Genomic DNA, 18,049 nt, shown 5'->3' on the forward strand with positions numbered 1-18,049 from the left:
AATGTCCTTACTTATGATTCCTCGACATTGGACCACAACAGAAATCAGTGACTCGTGCTCCACGCATGGAGTCTGCACATGATTTGCAATATCCTGCAGCCAGCTTAGGGGACTGTGGATGGTGGAGTTGTAGTGAGCGGATGCAAGTTCTGCGATGATGGTAGCAGCTTCGTCACTACATGTGATCTTGGGGTCATCTGGGCGGCGGTGACACCATGAACCTCGCCTGGCATTTGCTTCAGCCACCTCTGCCTCATCCACTTCCCCTACATCACCTTCTGCCACATACACTTCTGCCTCCTCCTCCTCCTCCTCCTCCTCCTCCTCTCCATCTCCATCTTCGAGGCGCAGAGGATCATCACCAGTTGCAGCAGCGTGCCACCAATGTAACCATAATCTTCAAGCACCATGGTTACAGTTATCACTAGGATTAGGAACAAGTGCAAATTGAGGTGGATCATACCCAGGCTCAGGTGGCTCCCTGGGCGGTCCACAGCGTGTGTGTATTGTAGAGTTGCATGCTCGTTTAGTAGGGTGGGATGAATCTGTATAACCAGAGTCCTCATCATGTGCCCTGTGACGGACAGCAGGCAACACAGACAGGACTTCGCCAGCAGTTGTTGAGGACAAAGGATCAACAGACATGTGTGAGGGGGAGAGAGTATCAGACAATGATGGAGTGGGCTCTGGTGTCCATGGCTGGGCCTGCTGATTTGCTACTAGAATGTTTTTCAAGTCACATAAGTAATACAAACATACCCAGGTAATAGATATGCACGATTATTGCCTACAACACTCTGCTGTGAGCATTGATGAGTGACATCTCCTTGGCTATGAGCTTGATCAGTCAAATGTTGATAAAGGTCATGCAATGCGGGGCAGGAGATGTCCAATGTCTGCCAATATCTGTAGCAGATGATCTGCTGCATCAGGGAGAGAGAACTACCGGCATACTAAATCTGAAAGGAGGCGACATAACTTATTGGAACCAAGAAGGCGCTGGTTGGTTGAGCAAAAAGGATTATTATTAGATCAGGCTTGTGTCATGATTATGTATATAAGTTACAGATTTTTGCACCTAGACTAGGGTTAAGATTGCAGGTTGCTTGCAATCAGAGGGCGCTCCACCAATCAGCACTCATCACCTTTCACTTGGCAATTACAAAATTTAACTACCGGCCAGCCTCCTTCTTCTCAATGCTAAGATGTTAAATAGAATCGACATCATCGGAGATCAAGACCTTGGAAAGCCCCATGTGGCTTTGTGCATACAACATGGTTGTTGGATTTGGTGGAGTTTGGGAAGGCAGTGAGGAGTTTTTTGAATGCACTGGAGTCAAGGGTGTGAATATCTGGTGCGTTCTGAATGGCGGTCAGTCAAAATAGTTCAAATGATGGCAACAGATGATGCACCTTGGTGACCATACTTTATACTGGTTGTACTTGCTCAGGTGGTACTGCAAGGTGAGGTGCACGAGCTGGCATGCGTGACAGTGAGCTATATGCTAGTCATCATTCAATACGACTTACTTGTGCTTTAGACCAAATGAGCAATTTCGGTGATTATTGAGGGCATGGGGTGCGCGGTTGAAGAACTTGGTCAAAGTCTTTTGTTGACATGTTGTTTGTATCAGTCATGTGATAAATCTTTGTTGACAACTTGACTTAACATTTTTGAACTTATCGTGAACTTCCCACTCAACATCCTCAAGGTTTACTTTTAAGGAGCAATACAAACATGTTTGCCTTCAATACTCATCAATTCAATTGGTGTGACATTACACGGTACGTTTCCCTGTAGCTATGAATACCTAGAAGTTGATCTTGAGAACGTGTATACTGTTAATTCACAAGGACGCCAAAATGATGCCCCCAGTCTAGGGTTATGATTGCAAGTTCCCTGCAATCAGAGGGCTCTCCACGTCACAAGTTTTTGCTGCAGACATAAATAAGGGCAGATGGATGTACATGGTGGCCCATCAATGGCAGCGGTCTAGAGCTAGTTCGGAGAAAATATCAAGGTAAGTCAGTGCTTCTATTGTATCCCCTTGTATTCACCTTGCCTTTGATTTCTTTGATCGATAACACGTCTTTACTGCCAACCCTTGTCCACAACTTTATCCCCAACCGTCTTTGACTTCCTGTCCCATTTCCATTCCAATGACTTCAACAACCGCTATGCCAGACTTTTTCCATCTGGAACGCAGGAGTTATAACACAGTGAGAGACTTTGTTTTCTATGTGACTCAATGGCTGATTTGTTTATTTGGAGGTTCAATCTAGAGGTCTTATTGCAAAGACCGACAAAGTATATCAAAGAGCAGTAGTCGAACAAGCTCGCAATCTCAGGGCATTTCTAGAGCCCTCGCAGCACCTACATCCCTTGCAACACCCTCAGTCCTCACAACACTTGCTGCCCTTAGATCCCAATTGGGCCTCTGAGGGATTTGTTGCGATGCAAATGGAAGATAACAAGGCAATCATGTGCCATGTCATCAACTGGCTCTGTCATGATGAGGTTATTTTTCAACACCTCGAAAATCTGGATGATCCTACCAAGCTCCGCAGCGTGAAGGGTATTCTGCAGAGGTTCAAAGAAAAGAGGTATTTGAATGATCAAGGTAAGAGACTTGATGCTTTGATGCGTGTCTATTCTCATTTATTACCTAGGCTGGACAAATGAGATAGATTGTCCTGACTTGAAAGCACCTCACTTTAATCGCCAACACAGGGGTGGATCCAGCATGAAAGATCATATGACTAGATTTATGAATTGTTTGGTGAAGGAGGCACTTTTACTAGCAGGCAATTCAAAGATTAAGCGAATTTGGAGTTCGGACTATTGTCAGAAGCCTCTTCCTGGATCTGCTGAAGAATGCAAACCTGATATCATCCTTGTTCCCAGTGACCCTCTTGTTCAGGACTGGTGTCGCATCTTCACGCTCACTGAAATAAAGCAGCATGGGGCTGATGTTGATAAACAGGAGTGGTTTGATGAGATCGCGAAGCGAGTGAACACGATCTGGGGTTGTCAGGATGCTCGCAACTTTGTCGTTGTCTTGATGTTCCTGGGCGAAGCATTTATGTTTGCATTTTTCGATCGTGGAGGCGCTGTTTGCCTTGATATGCTAAACATCATAGAGGATAAGGAAGAATACCTTCAGCTTGTCTTATACTTATCCCTGGCTGATCCTGGTATGTCGTTCAGTTACACTCATAAAGTAATCAGCTCACAATGGCGTGCAATAGGTATGGTGGGTCTGGAGACATCCATTGGGCAGAATGAAGTCTGGCGATTCATAAGATCAAGAGTTTTTGGTCTGGAGGTGCCAATCAATATGGTGCTGTTTATCAGCAATAATATTCATGGTTGTGGCACTGTTGCACGTCACGTCATGCTATCACATGAGTGCATTGCTCAGGCATTGCAATTGGGCGGGTCTTGGGATGCCATGGAGAAATGGCTCAAGGGAATGGAGAATGAGGTGGATGTGGTGGTGAAAGATACCTGGGTTGATCTCACCGCACCACACACGGAAGGGATAATTCTCAACTACCTTTGGCTGAAAGGCGTACAGGGCGTTACGTGTTTGCTCTTTGAGGGACTGGTCCTGCTTCGCCACCTCCACTTGTTCAACTTTGCAATCATCCAGGCATCAGTTCACTCAAGGATATTGGTGCGATCTCTCAGACTGGTGACATTAATGTCTGGAGTAGCACTGTCTACAACTGATCTTTTTGGGGTGTTCCGACACTGGCCTTGGCACACAAGAGCATGGCTAGGAGCGTCAACCAATATGATTGCCACCATCCTGTGCCTGAAGGCTTTACCTTACCAAAGCTGAAACCTGTGACACGCGAAGTTTACCAGGAGCGCATGCTCACTCAATCTTAGTTATATCCATTCTGTGCACCCATATACAAATTCAGCTGTGTCTACGAGGCACTGGTTGCTATTGCGGATTGCATCCGATGTGAGATTTACTTTTGTGTTATGTTTGAGTTCCTTACTGAATATAATCGCAGCTCATGGCCAGGCATTTTCACCCTACCTCATCTCAGATGGTGGCAATGAAACCGACGAGCTATTTCCTATCTCCTTTATGCAAGCTGACACATCCATGTGGAACATGGGACTTGTTCATCCAGCAATGTCAGACTGGGATCCTCACCCTTGCATTCATGTTTGATGCACCATATATGTTGAAGAAAGTTCCACACCCAGATACAGCAAGCGGAGGGGAGATGTGGGTCCATTGTTGGCTTGAGAACATGATTGAGAAGGAGATCTGGCATGAGGCTGTAGAGAAACAACACTATCTGGCTACTGACATAGGGTTTTCTATGGTGGACAGAGTGTTGGGGAACGACTGGACAAATGAGCCTATCAGGATGATGTTGAGGGAGATGAGGACGGTCCTCTTCGTTGAAAGTGCACCAAGCCACTCCCGCATGCTCAACATTATCAATGCTGCGCTTTTCAAGATCCATACTGATCATACACTAGCCCATCTCTGCCAGCCTCAACAGATGACCAATGAGTGGGCCAGGGCAGTGGGTGGCAGTGGATTTGCCAAAAGCTCACCAATGCTCCCTGCCTTGCAGATAAACTTGTTGTACCACAAGGATCATCAAGATGCAGATCACAATCTCTTTGCTCGCATGCCCTGTCCCCCCGTGCAAGAATGCAAGCTCACGCCTGGTAACTCGTCACAGTACCTCAAAGGCACTGATGGAAAGACCACTGATCGCATTAATGTTATGGCTGCAAAGGTGGTACTCAAGGAACTTCAGAAAGAATGGGTATCTTAAATTTCATGATTTGCTTGAAGTGTGTATAGACTCAGACTTTGATTACAGTTTATTTTTATGATTTCTAAGAACAACCCTTCATGCGTTACCCTACTCTCTCTTTTTATATGTTGTATATTTTACAGTTGTTTAGCCTTTGCATAAGATTCATACTGTATGTAACACAATATGAATTGTATTTTTGGTGCAACATTTTAACAGACACTCCTCCTAGACACTACTAGATGCTCCCCCTAGACTCTTTCCACATCCTCTTGTTTTACTAATTCATAAAATGGTGTTTAGCAGGTGTATTCTTACTGAGACTTCAATGTCTTATAAATGCCCTGCTACAGGCTACACATGCACTTTTCCATACTACACAAGGGCTCAATTCTCACCTACTCAATGCTTCGAGCTGCAAATGGTATAAGCTAGGGAAGGGAAGAGAGCTGGATATGGTCGATGATAAAGGTATGAATGGATTGGAGATGGAGATGGAGATGGAGGGACTACCAGATGAGATAGCTGATGAGGTGGATGACAATTTATTTTAGTTGATACCTCTGGGCTCCGATTGTGAGTTGCAATGTCAGTTTCTCATCAAGAGCTTACATTATTTCTAGTTCATGAAATAAACTATGATAACCAGGACATGATGGACATAGACCAGGAGCAGGAAAAGCCAGTAGCCAGACCATCTAGGCATAGAGGAGCTTTGGCAGAGGAGGAAGATTCCTGGGTCACAGAGACTCATCCTACTACTGGGAGGGTCATAAGAATGGAGGAGACGGTGCATGCTAAATGGCAGACACAATTTAGATTAGGTGATGGAGGAGAAGAGGGGGATCAGAGAGTTCTGACGATGAAGATGATACTTTATTCTACCTATTTTCATTACACCTGGACTGGCAGGTAGCATGTTGGGCTGTGCAAGAGGGTATAGGACATAAAGCATTTGACAGGTTGTTAGCTATACCAGGCGTAGGTCAACTTATATTTTTCCAAGTGATATCACTTAGCTGATAGTTTACAAATAGGTTAGAGAATGTTTAGGGCTTGCATATCATAATATCAGAGGACTCCATCAAACCGTAGACAGCATCCCTCCCCATGCAAAATGGCAATCAACTCACTTGGCCTTTAACGATACACCGGACTATAAGCATACACTACACTACTGTAATCCATTGGAAGCCATTCAAACATTGCTGAGAAACCCAGCTCATGCTGAAGATATTGTATACAAGCCTTCAAAAGTATTCACTGATACATCATGTTCTACCCGCATATATAATGAGATGTGGACAGATCATTGGTAGCATGCAGTCCAGGTGAGCAACATGGTATTAACTACGTTTCTTTAATAACTAATGTATGTTTTTGTAGGACAGACTTCCTCAGGGAGCATCTGTAGCTCCTGTGATTATTGCTACTAACAAAACCCAGCTTACAAGATTTTCTGCATCCAAATCAGCATATCCAGTCTATCTTACACTCGGCAATATATCTAGAGCTATCCGTCGCAAATCCAGTCAGCATGTCTGTATCCTGATAGGGTATTTATTGGTGGATAAGATCATAAAGGAGGAACTATCTGCTAGAGAAGTATCTTCCAGGGTACAACATCTCTTCCATACCTCCCTTTGAATCATTTTGAAATCTCTCAAAGATGCAGGAGAAAGAGGAATAGAGGTTGTGGGTGGAGATGATCTTGTACACCTGGTGTTTCTCATTCTGGCTTGCTACATGGCCAATTATCTTGAGCAATGCTTGGTTACCTGTACCAAGTATGGTACTTGTCCCAAGTGTGGGGTTAGAGCCAATGAATTGGCTAAAATACAAAGTTTTGCCAGACATACATAACATTGGACTTCATCAGTCATTGACCAAGCCAATATCTTCACAAATACCAACTCTGCCTTCCATACACAGTGCATGTCTCAAGATGTAGCTGGAGGGGTATTTGAGCCTTTTTGGCTTGATTTCCCTCATTGCGATATTCACATAGCTATCACATCTGACATACTTCATCAACTCTATCAAGGCATATTTAAGCATATGGTCAAGTGATATCAGAAGCTTCCATAAGGGCTGGTCTGCTTTGGGTCAGGTCGGTAGAAAAGAGAGAAAACATATGGCTAGAGTACTATTGGCTTGTTTGGTTGGCAAGGTTCCAAGAGGCGTCATCCTAGCATATCATGCCCTCCTGGATTTTATCTATCTTGCTCAATATCCCACTCATGATGAAGACACTCTGATGTACATGCAACAGGCCTTATACGATTTTCACCTTTATAAGGAAGTTATTATTAATATGGGTATCAGAGAAGATCTTGATATCCTGAAATTCCATTCCTTACAACACTACTTGGAAAACATATGAAACTTCAGGATTATGGATAACTATAACACAGAGATGTTTGAAAGGTTTCATATTGATTTTTGTAAAGAGAGGTGGTATGCTTCCAATGGAAGAAATGAAAGACCTCAAATGATCTCTTGGCTAACTAGACGAGAGAAGGTCATTTCATTTCAAAGCTATCTCAAGATGTCTATGGAGTCCATTGGAAGCATACCACCTCTCTTTACAAAAATCAATATGAAACCTTTCAAACATCTCTGTGTTATAGTTATCCATAGTCCTGAAGTTTCATATGTTTTCCAAGTAGTGTTGTAAGGAATGGAATTTCAGGATATCAAGATCTTCTCTGATACCCAGATTAATAATAACTTCCTTATAAAGGTGAAAATCGTATAAGGCCTGTTGCATGTATATCAGAGTGTCTTCATCATGAGTGGGATATTGAGCAAGATAGATAAAACTCAAGGTTTAGAGATCACAGAGTTATCCTTACTAAAAGACCTCATCAGCTTCACCACAATATCCTGGACGTTATGCAAGATCATGCTTGCAAAGGCTTCAAGAAAGATCTCATCATCTATTTTAACACTCAGTTGCCTCAACCTCATTCACATGGACAGCTCAGATATATGAATCTTCCTTTCAGTCATATTGATATTTATCATGGATTCAAATTTTGCCTAGACTCATTAGGCAATGATGTCGACTTCAATCAAATGGAGGAGGCAGATATTGTCAAAGCACAACCACCTATTTCTCATAAAGCTGGACACTTTGATACAGTTGTAGTAATGGTTGATCCTGACTGTGAATACACTGGTTTAAAAAGTGAGTAGCTTTCATATATATGGTCATTCAGTGTATGAAAATTTCAATACTATAGGTACACGTATTAGAAGGTTGAAAGTTATATTTCAGCTACCACAACAAGTATATGGTTCTGTTTAACCTGCTTGGACCAAAGACCCTTTGGCATATATTGAGTGGTATGCTCTATTAAAACCTGTAGCAGAAGACTATTATGAGTTGTATACAGTTAAGAAACTCTCCCTTTCCTTAGACGGTTCATTGCCAAGTAGAGTTATTCTACTATCATCCATTAGGCAAACTTGTCAGCTTGTTCCAAACTTTGGAAGAACAGTTCCTATAGATTGGACTTTAGATAATGTATTAGATAAATGTGATTTCTTCTTACTTAATTGTTTTACCTCTAAATACGCTTACCAAACTTTATGGTAATATATAGAATTACATAATGTCCATAGTGGTCTATATCCTGTGATAGCTGGCCATAGACTATATAATGCTATAAAGTGCTATGGGAGCTATATAGCAGGGGGCCTTCTATATAGAGAAACAGTTTTTCCAGATGAACCCATGCAGACAGATTTAAATTCTGTCATATCAACTGCTTAGCTAAGACCAGTTAAATGCACTCCCAATGAGCCCATTCAGAAGCAAATCCTCAAGGTACATTTATCTGCATTTTATCAGTTCTAACATTAATTTTCTAACATCCCCCTTGAGTCCAATCATATGTGATCCTTCCATTGTTGGTTCTCACTCATGACATAGCTGTTAATCCCAAGACATCACAAACATCATCGGCCCACCATGGTGGTCTGTCATCAGCACTTTTTCAGAGTAATTGCTAAATAAATAGGTCTTGAAGTCAAGAGCTCCAGAAGAATTCTGATGTCTTTTGCAATAAGAGTAGAATAAAAGAATCAATCATGGTGACCATACTATTGAAAGAACTGCCTTGAGGATTCACTTTTGAATGGATTCATTGGAAGTGCATTCAACTGGTCTTAGTCAACCAGTCGATGCAACAGAATCTACATCTGTCTGTATGGGTTCAAAACTTACTAAAGAAGAAATTGTCAAGTGATCATCAGAGTCAAAATCTGTTTCTCTTGGAATGTGTAGGTTTGAAACCTGCCAGTGATAACATTTATTTTCTATCAAAACACACCTTGAAATTTGCTCATAGTTGGTTTGCTCGCAAGATGATCAAAGTGGTGATGCACTTGTCTTGGTACAATAGGCATTATACCTCAGTAAGCTGTTTTATTTCTACATTGTAAGGTCGCTAAATAACATTGATGTACCAGGGTAATGAGGCCCCTAAGGAGGTTCAACTGTGGCTTCTAGAGAAAGAAGCCATATGCACTAACCACCAGCAGGTGATTCCTTACATATCAAAGGATCTGTGTGAACACCAACACATCTACTCTACAATCTCACGCGTATATGCAGAGCTCTTTGAGTGGGTACAAAACTTGGTATGTAGTTGTAAAGATTTGTTCTTGCTCACAGGTTGACATTGACATTGGCAGATGGAGACTTTTCTGCAAGATGAGTTTGAGATGCTGATGGAGGTTGCGTCTGTCTTGCCTGGCAATCACTCTACGCCTTTCGCGCCCTTCATATCTTTGGTCATCAACATCAATGTGAGGACCAAAGCCCATTGAGATTGCCAGGATCGCCATTTATGTCTAGTCATACCTATTGGACACTTCCAAGGCGGAGCATTGTGCCTACTAGAGAATGGACTTGTCCTGGAGTTGCATTCTGGCGATATTGCGCTCTTTAGGTCAAGTGAGGTCACCCATTTCAACCTTGACTATAAGGGAGCAAGGGCATCTCTTGTCTTTTAGACTGACAGAGAGTTTGCAGCTTGGGTTAAAAATCAAAATGGCTGGGTAGATAATGAGACCATGCATTCTTTCATATGACGTATAACTAATACTATATGTTTGGTATGCATAGTGTCTGTATTGGTTATGATGCTTCCAATTATAGTTTTAAGTCAGCTTCAATTAGCTTCAATTCAGTTCCATCCTTTCAACCTTCACTTTTACACCCTTAATCATTGCTCAAATCTTACTTCTGTATCAAATGTCTCGCAAGTCCAGCAAGCCTAAAGAGAAGGGAGCAAGGTCACTTACACCCACACCTCCTGTAGCCAAGACCAGAGGGCGAAAGAAAGCATCTGGGTCCAAGGTGCAGGTTTCAGATGACCAATATGAAGAATTCCTCAAGTTTCAAGCACAGAAGAAAAAGGAAGCTGAGTTAAATCACAAAGAAAGTAAGCAATACTGAAGCTTGATGTGACAGGAAATGTACTAAGAAAATATTATATATTAGATGTCCAAAAGAAAGTGGACGCTTTGTTGGATGAAGAAAGTAACTTGGAACCGGCATTTACCAGCACAGGGACAAAGCGTAAAAGAGGCAAGTGTTCCTTCAACATCTATAACACAGCTAATTGTCATAATAGGGTTGCAAACAACATCTGTTGTTCCAGATGACAGTGACATGGACCATATAGATGACACCAATCCTGCAGACATTTTACCCGTGGTTGTTCCTCCCAAAAAGAAAGTATCTACAGCTAGTCTTGGTATGGCGTCATTTCTTTATTTAATGTAACTATGTTATATGCTCATTATATATTAGATTCTAGTGATGAGGATGCCAAAAATGAGGCAGATGGTGATGGTAATGATGAAGGTGGTGATGTTGGGGAAGAAGACGAATCTCTAGAGAGCACAGGTGTTAGAAGGAGAACCAATGGGGTGTGTAACTTTTATTTAATAGACTTCAACACTGACTTTGTATACATAGCTTATTCAGGTCAAGGATAAGCCCAAGGAAGATAACGTAGAATGTAAATGTAGGAGAAGAATCAGCAAAGGTGACAGGAAACCGCCTACCACTTTAGCTTCCTTGAAGAAGGATGGCTGCAGTCCTTTAGTGGATCTTGCTCACCAGCTACTCCGTATCAAGATTGCTTTAGAGACCGCCTTTCCAGGACCTTCAGTGGATGTGCAGGATTCCTTTTCTTGGGACTGTATCAAGGAAGCGGTCAAGAATCCTGGCTCTCCCTTGAAGTTAATGTTTGATGTCATTAGTCAAGATGACGCTTTGAAAAATCGTGCCATGGCTTATGTGAGTGTTTTATTTTTTTATATGATTCATGCTTACATTTTTTTAGGTGTGGTCTGGTGCAAGTCAGCTGAGAGGGGAGCTGGTTAGAAAGGCAAGAGAGAATGTAGCATTTCTATTGCAGCAAATGAAACCTAAGGACATTGGTGCGTAAGTACATCTTTTATTTTTTAAATACTACTGATCAAGAGATAGGAGAGGTAGCTACATGGCTCATTTCCACCAAAAAGGATCCTTTTCTGTGTGGAGAATTGGATCTGAAGGTACTGTTGTTATATTAATGTGTATGAAACGAAACTAAATTACAACTTAGACTAAGACCTTCAACAAGAATCTCCCTTTCCGTGCTGTTCTCTTGCGTCAACTGCTCATAAGTCAATTCTTTCAAGGAGCTGGATCAGAAGGTCTACTGTACAAGGATTTGTTTCAGAAACTCCCTGACAATCTTCTTGCTCTACTGGCTACAGCTGTAAGGGCACCCAGTTTTTGTTTTCAAATTCAGCTATAGCTAACACCTTTTTTACCAGGCTGAATGCACTTTCAAAGGTATGCTCTCTGGATCTCCGGTTGTCATAGAATTCAAGGAGCCTGTCTTTCAACCAAGGTAAGTGCGATGTCATGGTTATATTCAACTTCATCTAATATTATGTTTCTTTAGACACCAGTACTATATGTTGAAGCTGGCTGAATATCACAAATGTTCACCCATGTATATGGAAAAACTGAAGCAAGATTTGTGGGCTGAGATAGGGTAAAAGTGTCATCATATTCATTATTTTTCTATGCTAATAAATGATATGATAGGGAGGCATGTGGCTTTGTAATGAGCAATGAGGTCGATGATTCTGGTTCTGAATTAGATTTTGAGGCTATGGAGGCGTATGGTAGATTACAAACCAACACTATAGTTTCTGATGTCATGGTCGCATAATTGCATTTGATTATGTTCAAATTTGAAAGATTTTAATGAATGTATCATGATTTAAAATCCTATAGATAGCTATAAAGCACATGATAGATATATATTTAAAAAACTATATGATGATATGAGCATTATATAGTCAGGTATGGCTTGAAATGAGATTCATGTTGGTCATCTATGATAGCAGAATATAGTTACCATACTACTGTATAACACTATAGTGCACTATATATTGCTGTAAATAGCCTATACAATTGGGCACTTGGTTATACAAGCTATAGCCCTATGGCCCCTATATAGTACCATGTAGTGCTATAGAGTGCTATATAGCCATAGCACATTTTCCTGATGTTCAAAACCTGCTAAAGATGAAATTGCAAGTGAACATCAGAGTCAAAATCTGTTTCTCTTGGACAGCGCAGGTTTGAAACCTGCCAATGATAATATTTTTATTTTATGAAATCACACCACCAGTGAGATGGTGCTCTCAGGAAAGTACACATGAGTCCATGTTGAGGCTTTGGCATGTTCTAATAGAAAAAAAATGCGACATTCAACAGGTTTCAAACCTGTTATGTTCCAGTGGAAACAGATCTTGATTCTGTTATGACAACCACTTGGCCAAACACAACTCTGATGAGCTTTTAAGCAAACCAACCATGAGAATATATCAAGGTGCATTTTTATAGAAAATGAAAATTATCCTTGACAGGTTTTAAACCTGCACAGTCCAAGAGAAACAGATTTTGACTCTGTGTCATATCCTGTATTCCGGACCTACATCCGACAAAGTTCCCACGCCTCATCTGGACCTCCGGACCCCCTGTCCATGTCCTTTATCTGTCCAGATGTCTATACACCCAAATCCCTGTGCCTTTGCATATCCACACATCCAGATCCGATATCCGGACAGCTGATCTCATATCCACTTCTCAGGATCTCCGGATCCGACCTATGCTTCATATCTGAACCCAAACCTTAAATCAGCACTCATCCCCTTATGGCAATTACCTGTTTCCGGACATCTGGTTATCCCTATAACCAACTGTGCTTTATTTTCTGTACCTGCTTCATTTCCATCTTCATTTTATTAAGTTCCAATGCACTAGTGTTAGGCATTCCACATGCTCCGTCCATAGCCTCACATAGCCTTGCACTGCACTGACTGATTCTCCATTATGTCCTCCCTAGTATATAAACCCTGTAGAAACTCCTGTATTTCCTTAGTCTGAATATGACACATATTAGTCCTCGCACTAGACCTCACACTAAGTTCTCATACTAGTTCTAGTCCTCCGACTTAGTCAATATCCATCTCAGGCCTAGGGAGGAATTCCCTAGGCCAGAGCTCCGCTCCTCCGCTCCTCCATTCCTCCGAGTTTCCGGAAGTTCCTCTGGAACTTTCCCATGGTCCTCCGGACCTATTCTGCTTCGGACTTTGTCCCTGCAGCCTTTCCTCTGTCTCCATTCTATTCAGGATTCATCCTGAGTAGCCATTATACATATCTGTACCAGGACAAAACCTCATAGTAATTTCCAGAAGTTCCTCCGGAAGTTTCTCGCACTCATCCAGATCCGGACAGTCCTTCTGGACTTTCCCATGCTCCTTCAAAAGTCCTACGGACTTCCTTGGACTTCCTCTGGATATCATCTGAATTAAGGGCACATACTCGGGTAAGGGGCGCAGCGCACGAGCTGAAGCCAAGCCCTTCAGAATCAGTCCTACCCTTTGTGCATGGTCTTAACAAATCAGATCTATGCAAGTAGATGATGCTGGATATAAGTGATGCGCTACAGCGGCTGCACAGTTTTAGAGTTCAAGTAAAACAGACACCGACTGGCAGTGACTGTGGCCTTTCCCATGTGACAGTTGGTTGAAATATTGTGCAAGTTTTCTGTAAGTACTGTACATCGTCCTCGTCTCTCCTCACTTCTCCGATACTGATAGTGCTCCCATGGCTGTGTCCTGCTCTTACATGCAGTATGTGTTCTTATCTTTTTGGTCACTTGCCTGATGCTGATTTGCCTTTGCCTACTTGTACATTTCATTCTTCCAGCATCATCTCAGCATCAAGATGCCCAAATCCCTCAGCTCAGAAATGGCCACCACAGGATCCTCCAGTGAGTGAGTTTCCTGAGGGTCTCAACATCACAGTGCTAAAGGCCATATAGCCCTCTGAGAAATTTTGCAGGTTCACAACTGCTGCCATCTACCGCCATCCTAGTGTCCCTCTTGCCCTAGCTAATGGACTTCAAGTCTCTTGAGCACTTCAACTTCAACTATCAACTCAAATGCTTTGAACTTCTTCAGTCCTTTTCAACTCTGCACATACCCTGCGGTTTTCAAGCCAAGCCGGATCAGAACATCACTAAGTGAGTGTTGTTTTTCAAGTCAGACACCTGACACTGATGGTGCTCTGGCTGCGTCTTACTCTCAGTTGTTGGTATGTGTTCTTGTCTTTTGAGTTGCTTTTTGATAGGCTACTAGTTTCCTTAATTACTTTTGTATCATGCTTTCTGAATAGACAATACCATTTTTCTGCTTATTTGTGATGGGAAAAGTAAAATAAATCAGAAATAAGTAAGAATTCAGACAACAAGTGGCCTTTTTCCACTTATTTTAGCCTTTGCTTATTTTGCCTTATTGTGTGTGAAAAAGTGACAATAAGTTGAATTAAGGAACTTGTTGTTTTCCTGATGGATGTGGGTGATGAAAGCAGACTTCATTGCTGTAAGGGAAAAGGTAAGTTGGATGGTTGAACTGTGGGTGATGTTGCTGAGTTATTGTAGGTTTTGTACAGGAAGAATGAAGGGGATAAGCAGGCCGATAGCAATGTAGAGACTGACATCTCTGTGGCCTCATAGAGGGCTAATTCTCCGACACTCTAATTACCTTCCAAACACAGTGTGACTCATATCTCATTTCCATGCACTTGGCACTTCATCGGCCAATCATGTGTGCAAGTGCTTCAGTTGCACATCAGTGCATACATCCTCAGTTCCATTGCTTGTCCTCTGTCCATCCATTCTATGTCTGTTCAGTTTGTCAGTGCATATTCCTATCTTATTCTCATGTATTCTGACAATATCTCTGGTGCTTGCACACACATTCCATATGTTTCATCATGAACCCTTACTATATATCATCATGTACTTCCTTTGCTTCCTGGTTTGCCTCAGCGCTTAGTGGTACTTAGATAGTTTTGATGTATCTCTTTCTCTCTTAACAATTGACCACCATCTTCTCGCACATCATTGGACTCTAAGTCTGAATCTCCATTGTAGTCACTGACCGACACTAAGCACCCGAATGCACACAAGCACCAACCTTCCTATTCTCAATAGACCATTGTCCTATTCGTTCTCCAACTCATTTAGAGTTGCTGTGCTCCACCACCTGCATGTGCACCTTGCAATCACTCAGCGTGCGTTACCACACCTTATCACTCAGTAGCACTTCATAGTGCTCTCGCTTTCCATGCTTCGCTCATCGTTGCACGCCTTACCAAGCTTATCTGACAGCCCGGTTCAGTGTTTCCCTCCACTATTTTACATAGAGGAACCTTCTCAGTAGCAATCCCCTTGTGCTGACATTAGCTTGTGCACAGAGGACCATCTAAGTATATCTTACACCACCCACTTTCCATCTTCTTACATTCCTCACCTACAGCAACTCTGACTCTGAGTTGGATGTTGATGATTCTCTCTTCGAACCTGAATGGGAGGCACCAATACCATTGCTATCTGAGGAGACTTACAGTGACAATGCATTTGCCTTTGATGAGGCTGACAATGCCCAAAATGATGATAATATTCACAATGCTTGTCAGGACATTGAGGCACGTGCACAAGGACAGTGTGGATTTGTAGCTGTGCCTTATTCAGACCCATGTGCCAACCAAAGGATGTTGCAAGATTCAGCTGATCACTCTGCCAATGTCATGTATGGGGCACAGCTCGCTGACAATGACAATATGTACCACCTGTTTTCTTTAAAGATTGAATGGGAGGTTGCCAGATGGGCAAAACTTTGTGGATTAAGTTCTACCGCATTTTCGGACTTGCTCTCCATTGACGGAGTGAGAATTTTTCTTTGTTTCATGAGTGTCTAATTAACAACCCATAATACTAGGTCAGTGAATGCTTAGGACTGACATTCAAGAATGCAAATGAACTGAACAAGATGATCGACTATGAGCTTCCAATGGGACAACCAAAATTCAAATGTGAACAAGTTATTGTTGCTGGAGAATTGTTTGATATTTATTATTGTGATATCATTGAATGTGTCAAATCTCTATATAGTGATCCCAACTTCACAAAATATCTCACATTTACCCCAGAGTGACATTACACTGACAAAGACCAAACAGTTCGTCTGTTTCACAACATGCATACTGGGAAATGGTGGTGGGAAATGCAGGTATGGACAGCTCAACACAACACTTATCAGACTTTGTAACTTATAATGGCTGTCTAGAAAAAACTCGATGAACATTGTTCTGGTGGAACCATAGTTCCAATAATTATTTCCTTGGACAAAACACAAGTGACGATGTTTCGCATCAAGACTGCCTACCCTGTATATCTTACAATTGGCAATATACCAAAGGAAATTTGCCATAAACTTTCATATGGCAGCCATATCCTTCTTGCTTATTTGCCAACAACCTGCCTTGAATACATTATAAACCAAGCATCTCACCATCATGCTATTGCAAACTTGTACTATGCATGTTTATGCCGTGTGCTCGCTCTGCTGAAACCTGCTGGATTGGAAGGTATTCCCATGCATAGCAGAGATGGTGCTCTTCGTCGTTGTCATCTGCTGTTTGCAACTTTTATTAGTGACTATCCAGAACAGCTTCTGGCTACAGGTGTCAAGTTCGGAGAGTGCCCAAAGTGCGACATTGAGGCCAAGGACATGGGAAGCAACACAGCACCATTTCACTTGCAAAAACTTAGAGAAGTACTAGATGCACTTGCCACACTCAACCATGGAAATTTAGTGTTTGTTCATGCATGTACCACAGCAGGCATCAAGCCCATCATTCATCCTTTCTTGGAGGATCTTCCTTTCACCAACATTTTCTGGGCTATTACACCAGATGTGCTGCACCAGCTATATCAAGGCTTGCTCAAGCATCTCCTGGGATGGTTGTCCGCAGCTTGTGGAGCTGCAGAAATTGATGCTCGTTGTCGGCAGCTTTCTCTAAACCATCATATCTGCCTATTCACCAAGGGCATCACTTGCTTGTCACATGTAAGCAGCGCTGAACATGCACAGATGTGCTGCTTCATCTTTGGCATCATAATTGATGTCCACTTGCCCAACAATCTTAATGTAAGTCATCTTCTTCAAGCCGTGCGGGGGCTACTCGACTTCCTATATCTTGTGTAATACCCTTGTTACAGCTCAGAGACACTTCACTCACTCGACAAGGCATTAGATCTTTTCCACGAAAACAAGGCCATTTTTATTCAGTTCAGTATTTGAAACAATTTCAAATTACCAAAGTTGCATGCTGCATGCCACTACCATCTCATGATCACACTGTTTGGTACAACCAACAATTACAACACCAAATATACTGAATGCCTCCACATTGATTTAGCGAAAGATGCCTACTGCACTACCAATCACAAGGATAAGTTGATTCAAATGACCCACTGGCTTGAATGGAAGCAGAAGATTTTATGGCATCTGAAGTATGGTATGTTAGTTGGCATCTCACTGGTTGCCACCAGTCTGAGCCCTACCATTTGTGTCCACCTGACATGACTTTCAGTCGTGAATTAGTTGTGATGAAACACCCTAGTGCGAAGGCTGTCGGCATTGTTGAAGATTATGGTGCAACTCATTTTCACAAAGCTCTCACAGGCTCACACACTATATTACATGCCACAGTCAAGGCAACCGTCCTGTGCCTCTCCGAGATCAAGCACTTGATATTTTGGCAGCCAACATTCATTTTCCATTCCACAGTCTGCCTGTCTTTCATAAGATCAAGTGGTGCTCC

At 42.2% G+C, this 18,049-nt stretch overlaps 4 protein-coding genes across 4 annotated transcripts; all 4 read left to right on the forward strand.

Moving 5' to 3' along the window:
* Nucleotides 1-2,178: 2,178 nt before the first annotated feature.
* On the forward strand, nt 2,179-4,812 carry F5147DRAFT_772474 (uncharacterized protein; the record flags this gene model as incomplete). Its single annotated transcript, XM_041441349.1, has 5 exons — nt 2,179-2,220; nt 2,273-2,621; nt 2,671-3,195; nt 3,250-3,677; nt 4,027-4,812. The coding sequence occupies 5 exons, from the start codon at nt 2,179-2,181 to the stop codon at nt 4,810-4,812; spliced, it is 2,130 nt and encodes a 709-aa protein (XP_041293879.1).
* Nucleotides 4,813-6,560: 1,748 nt separating this feature from the next.
* Nucleotides 6,561-8,395, forward strand: F5147DRAFT_745219 (uncharacterized protein; the record flags this gene model as incomplete). The annotated part of the gene is made up of 6 exons (XM_041439734.1): nt 6,561-6,586; nt 6,862-7,112; nt 7,209-7,315; nt 7,666-7,984; nt 8,016-8,093; nt 8,121-8,395. 6 exons carry the CDS (start codon nt 6,561-6,563, stop codon nt 8,393-8,395), a joined length of 1,056 nt encoding a protein of 351 aa, XP_041293880.1.
* A 202-nt stretch (nt 8,396-8,597) lies between these two features.
* On the forward strand, nt 8,598-12,038 carry F5147DRAFT_651859 (uncharacterized protein; the record flags this gene model as incomplete). Its single annotated transcript, XM_041433560.1, has 17 exons — nt 8,598-8,626; nt 9,150-9,216; nt 9,271-9,342; nt 9,364-9,441; nt 9,496-9,609; nt 10,070-10,247; nt 10,307-10,345; nt 10,440-10,562; nt 10,619-10,737; nt 10,787-11,110; nt 11,157-11,253; nt 11,297-11,370; nt 11,421-11,576; nt 11,635-11,653; nt 11,684-11,711; nt 11,766-11,858; nt 11,912-12,038. 17 exons carry the CDS (start codon nt 8,598-8,600, stop codon nt 12,036-12,038), a joined length of 1,737 nt encoding a protein of 578 aa, XP_041293881.1.
* A 4,381-nt stretch (nt 12,039-16,419) lies between these two features.
* Nucleotides 16,420-17,479, forward strand: F5147DRAFT_651860 (uncharacterized protein; the record flags this gene model as incomplete). The annotated part of the gene is given in 4 exon segments (XM_041433561.1): nt 16,420-16,452; nt 16,510-17,292; nt 17,317-17,373; nt 17,393-17,479. 4 exon segments carry the CDS (start codon nt 16,420-16,422, stop codon nt 17,477-17,479), a joined length of 960 nt encoding a protein of 319 aa, XP_041293882.1.
* Nucleotides 17,480-18,049: the final 570 nt, after the last annotated feature.

The sequence above is a fragment of the Suillus discolor genome (genome assembly GCF_016758755.1).
Source record: "Suillus discolor strain FC423 chromosome Unknown F5147scaffold_21, whole genome shotgun sequence".
Taxonomy (NCBI): domain Eukaryota; kingdom Fungi; phylum Basidiomycota; class Agaricomycetes; order Boletales; family Suillaceae; genus Suillus; species Suillus discolor.